The sequence below is a fragment of the Triticum aestivum genome, chromosome 3D (assembly GCF_018294505.1).
Source record: "Triticum aestivum cultivar Chinese Spring chromosome 3D, IWGSC CS RefSeq v2.1, whole genome shotgun sequence".
In the NCBI taxonomy this organism is placed as follows: domain Eukaryota; kingdom Viridiplantae; phylum Streptophyta; class Magnoliopsida; order Poales; family Poaceae; genus Triticum; species Triticum aestivum.
In genome coordinates this window covers 488,963,031-488,968,511 of record NC_057802.1, presented here as the reverse complement: position 1 = coordinate 488,968,511, position 5,481 = coordinate 488,963,031, and the positions used below count along the sequence as shown (strand labels likewise).

At 44.5% G+C, this 5,481-nt stretch overlaps 1 protein-coding gene across 1 annotated transcript; it reads right to left on the bottom strand.

Moving 5' to 3' along the window:
• Positions 1-3,070: 3,070 nt before the first annotated feature.
• On the bottom strand, positions 3,071-4,549 carry LOC123075050 (ammonium transporter 3 member 1-like). Its single transcript, XM_044497737.1, has one exon. The coding sequence runs from the start codon at positions 4,547-4,549 to the stop codon at positions 3,071-3,073; it is 1,479 nt and encodes a 492-aa protein (XP_044353672.1).
• Between the last annotated feature and the right edge of the window lie 932 nt (positions 4,550-5,481).

Below are 5,481 nucleotides of genomic sequence, written 5' to 3'. Positions count from 1 at the left end.
TTTTGCAAGCTTAAACTTTAGCTATAAAATAATCTTATATTATGGGACGGAGGGAGTAATAGTTAGTTTGGTTGTCTTCAGAACTCTCTTGTGGACGTTGATGTAGTAGTAATGCTTTAGTTTCTCTTATCTGGTTCATCTACTTTGGCTTTTCCCGAGCGCGGGAAACGATAATTTGTGTGCTCTGTTACCCCGTTTAATAAAAATGGGGCGGGGAAACCCCTTTTCTTAAAAAACTACTCCTTAAAAATGAGTTAAGATAGGGATACCATGAACGTTTTTCAGAAATGCTAAAACTTTGACGTCAAATTTTTAGGTATGGCAATATAACAACGAGGGTGATTGATAGAATTTTGTAGTATAACAATATGTAGTGGTCAAATATGCAATGACAGTATAAGCAAATTGCCATGAGTATGTGATTGATTTTTCCATGTGGAATAATGTGTGAGCATAAAGAACTACTCCCTGCTTCATGCTTACAAAGATGTGTGTGCTTTTTGCAAAAATGTTTGCCATGCAAGTAACATATGATTTGCCATGCAATTGAATGTAAATATGCCATGTGAAGAAGGATAAACTTGCATATGACAAAAGAAGAATAAGTTGTTTGTTAGGATTTGGTTCAGAAAAGTATATGCAGTTGTTATGTAACAAATTGTCATGATATGGCTGCAATTGGTGAGAGGTCAATACATAGTTGGTGTTTTTTTACCACTTCCCCGTACCACCTTTAGTGAATATTGTGATTGTGTGCAGGATTGTTCATGTTTGCCAAAATAAATAATGGATGATGGATCCATGTCCATGGTAAAATTGAGAGATAAATGTTCTATTGGTCATGACAAATTTTACAAAACATTGTACCTGTAATTTAGGATTTTGTGTTCTCCAATGACATGCCAACTTGTTGGAAATTTTGTAATATTCAGATGATGATTTAAAAAAATTGTACTTATCACATGGAAAATTGTAAAAATAAATAAGTATACGCATTACATGGTATAGGACATTTTTGGAAAAAGTTAATACTTATTGCATCGCAAAATTATTCTGACATGGAATAGATAAAAGATATACATGAAAAATTCCATGGTACAATACAAAAAATATCATGTATTTGCCATGTGAATACATTTGTTTTCTTCTAAATTTGCCATGTGACCAGTACACAAACATTTTTAAAAAAAATCCATGTTGTAGAGAACAACATTCCTACATTTGACATGTGCCTACAACATTCGTTCTAAATTTGCCATGATTTAGGACAAAAAATCCTAAAATTTGACATGCTAATTACGAAGAAATTGTAATTTTGACATGTTGTACAAAGCAAAATTTCTAAAAAGGTGCTATGTCACCAGTTGAATCATTTATAAAAAATTCATGTATTATAGGAGAAAACCCCACATTCTGCCTTGTGATAATTGTAAAAAAATTGTAAAATGTGCAATGATTTAGGACACACAACTTGCTAAAATTGCCATGTGATTGAACAAAATTTATATAAATTTGCCAGGTTGTAGTTGGCAATTTTTTTCTATGTTTGCTATGATGTAGCAGACATTTTTTTCCCTATGTTTGCAATGTGAATAAACATTTTTTTATATAAATTTCCATGTTGTAAAAAACAAAAAATTCGAAAGGTTAACATGTGACAAGTACAAACCATGTTGAAAAAATGTCATGTTTTATAGGAGAAAAATCCTAAAGTTGCCGAGGTTTAGAAAATTGCCATAATGTAGTTAGGAAAATAGCATGTAAAAGGTATCATGTTGTAGAGAAAATTTTCTAAATTTTTCCATGGACCAGTACAAAGACATTTTTAGAATTTGCCAGGTTTGCAGATAACATTTTGCAAGAGAAACAACCACAGGGAAAAGGGAGGAAGATGAGGCATACCTTGCCGGGGCGCGATTGGCACCTCGTCAATGTTGGTGCATTGTGCATCTCCGAATCCAGGCAAACTCGGTGGGACCGATTCGCTCCTTTCGGTGAGACCGAAACGTTACGAAAGGGAAACAGAGAGTTTGCATTGCGAACTCGGTGGGACCGATCGCTCATCTCGGTTAGACCGAAATGTTACGAAGGGAAACAGAGAGTTTGCAATCCCATCTCGGTGAGACCGAGATCCCTATCAGTGAGACCGAAGTGACTAGGGTTTCTGGCAGTGGCTATGTCAAGTGAACTCGATGGTGCCGGATAGATCAAATCGGTGGGCTCGAGTTTGACTTTTGGTTTGTGACATATGTGGATATGAGAAAATGGTTGAGGGTTTTTGAAGCATATCACTAAACATTTTGAGCAAGTGAGTCATTAAACAACACCTCATCCCCTTTTAATAGTATTGGCTTTCCTATGGACTCAATGTGATTTTGGATAACTAAAAGTAAGATGTAGAGTCTTGAGCTTGAGCCAATATGTGTCCTTAGCGTTTTGAGGGGTCCACAATCCTAATCCATGACATACCAATCAGTGAACTTTCCTGAAATATTTATCTTGAAATGGCATTAGCTCAATGAGCTATATGTTGTTAGGAATTACCAAAACCACCTAGGGATAGTTGCACTTTCACAATGACATATTGCTAAAAGTTGGTGCTTCCAAGAATATAGGCTTGGTAATGTTCAATCTCAGTTGATTGCAGTGGCGTACCCTGGGGGTGTGCCATGGCACACCCAGATTTTTGGAAAACATTTTTTCACCATGTAAAAATTAGCTTATTTTTAAGGCCCATGCAAGCTAATTGAAATAGACTTCAATTTTTTTAAAGTGTGCACACCCTCCATTTTATTTTTATGTCCGCCACTGGTTGATTGCAATTTATGAAAATGTCAGTAAACCGAGAATTAGCAAAAACCAAAAAAAGAAAGAAAGGATAGAGAAAGTGTAAACCACAAAGTGAATGTTGTATTCCCTCTTGAACAATCAAAGAGCAGTGATGCTATACGTACAAAAAGCAAGTGTCGTGGACATCTTGCTCATGCTTGTGTAGGTAGCACCACATTATTCCACAACACATGAAAGATGGATAAAAGCAAACTCCAATCAGGCCGGCGACGATGATAAGTTAGACGTTCTGCGTGACGCCGCTGGGCGCCTTGTTGCGCGCCTGCAGGTTGGTTTCGTTGTCGGAGTACCACCCGTGCTTGGAGGAGTCGTACTTCTCGCCGTCGCCCCAGAGCGCGTAGGCCTCCTCGCCGTGCACCGCGTCGTCCCCGATGGCGAGCTCCTCCTCCGGCATCCGTAGCGGCACGATGAGGCGGACGACGAGGCAGATGATGCTGGTGACAATCACGTTCCAGCCGATGATGAAGAGCGCGCCCGCCACCTGCTTCAGGAACTGCATGCCGCCGTTGCCGCCGTAGAAGGCGCCGCGGGAGTTGGTCACCGGCACGAACAAGCCGCACAGCGTCGGCTCCGCGAAGAGCCCCGTGGTCGCGCCCCCGAGGAACCCCGCCACGGCGTGGGTGTGGAACACGCCCAGCGTGTCGTCCACGTGCATCAGCAGCCTGGAGCGCTTGTGCACGACCATCATGGTGAACCACGGGATGCTTCCGGACAGGATGCCCATCACGATCGCCGCCCATCCCTGGACCAGACCCGCGCCGGGAGTGATGCAGACGAGGCCAGTGATCATGCCCTGGACTGCGCCGATGACGGAGGGCTTCTTGAAGAAGATGACGTCGAGGCAGGTCCAGACCAGGAGGCTGGTCGCTGCGCAGATGTTGGTGTTGAGCACGGCGATGGAAGCGTCGACGTTGGCGGAGTAAGGGTCGCCGCCGTTGAACCCGGCCCACCCCATCCAGAGTATGCCGGCGCCAGTGAGCATGAGGAGCACGTTGTTGGGCGGGAACCTCTCCCTGTCTTTGGTGGACCTGGGCCCGACCCAGTACGCGGCCGTGAACCCGGCGATCCCGGAGGAGAGGTGGATGACGTAGCCGCCGGAGTAGTCCATGACGCCCCACTGGAAGAGGAAGCCTCCGCCCCAGAGCGAGAAGGCGCCGATGGTGTAGGAGAAGGTGAGCCAGAGCGGGACGAAGATCATCCAGGCCCTGATGTTCATGCGACCCAGCAGAGAGCCGGCGAGGAGGATGAGCGTGATGGCGGCGAAGACGCACTGGAAGTAGACCATGGAGGCCATGGGGTAATTCGGATTGATCCAGGCCGTCTCTTGGCTGCCGTCCTTGAAGAAGTGGGTGGACTCCGGCAGCACGGCCTGCATGAGGAGGAACTGCTGCCCGAGCGCCGGCCGGGCCTTGCCCCAGAAGGGGACCAGCTGGTGGCCGAAGGACATGTTGTAGCCCCAGGTGACCCAGCACAGCCACACGGCGGCGAAGGCGTAGAGTGCCATGAAGGCCGAGTTCACGGCCCACTTCTTCTTCACGATGCTGCCGTAGAGGATCACCAGGCCGGGCATGCTCTGAAGTCCCACCAGCGTCGCGGCGATCATCTGCCATGCGTTGTCGCCCTTGTTCAGCCATGGCGGCACCACTATGCCGTTGGGCGCGTACCCAACGGACATGTTGTAATCCGCGGCCGACGACATCTTGCTACTTCGACCGGCAGGCCCGCGCCGAGCTCGCCTGCGGTTAGATAGTACGCGCACGTACGAGCTAGCTAGCCGGAGAAGCTACCGGTCGGTGTGACTGATGACTGGTGAAGCTATGCTATGATCGCGGTCTTATATATAGGAATCAGTATAGGGAGGTCCGTCGTGTCCAAGAAAACAAAGTCTGATCAGTGTCTGACATTGGGGCAAGGCCGACCGACGGCGGGCGTGCCGAGCTAGAGCATTGTTAAGTGGCTCGGCGAGGAGGTAGATCCTATGCCGCTAAGCTGTATCAATGAGCTGGGGCTCGGAGTTGCAGGGAGGAAGAAGAATCCAAGCACGGGGCGTTGGAACTGAAGGAAGGGCTATCTATATCTAGCTTATTATGTGTAAAAAGCTAATCTGCTTATCTTTTTTCTTCTTCTAAAAAATCTGATTATCAGGGAAGTTGATAAACTCAGCTGAGTGAACAGTAAAATCAGAAGAAAAAAAATGAAAACCAATTCAAAAAATACTGGATTTTTTTCGTGGCAACAATTGGCAAATGTTTTAACTGCTTGCAAAATTTCATCATAAAATGGAATTCGCGTAAGTCGTGGCAAAAACAAAATTGATGCTCTAAGAAAGCTATTTTAGAGTGCTGATTTTTTTGTCACGGCCTCCATGAATGTTATTTCGTGATGAAAATTTGCAAATACTGAATACATTTGTCAAATGTTGCCGCAAAAAAAATTCAGTTTTTTTCATATTATTATTTTTTCTGATTTTACTGTTCACTCGAGCTGATATCAGCTTGAGCTGAGAAGGGCACTTTCGGCTTATCATAGTCTTTGTAAAGAATCTCTAATACTACCTCGTTCATATATATAAGATGTTTTGCATATTTCTATATACATCCGATTTAAAGTACATGTGGAGTGAAATGAGTG

Coding starts and splice junctions, on each gene's coding strand:
- LOC123075050 (XM_044497737.1), bottom strand. CDS start 4,549: ATGTCGTCGGCCGCGGATTACAACATGTCCGTTGGGTACGCGCCCAAC.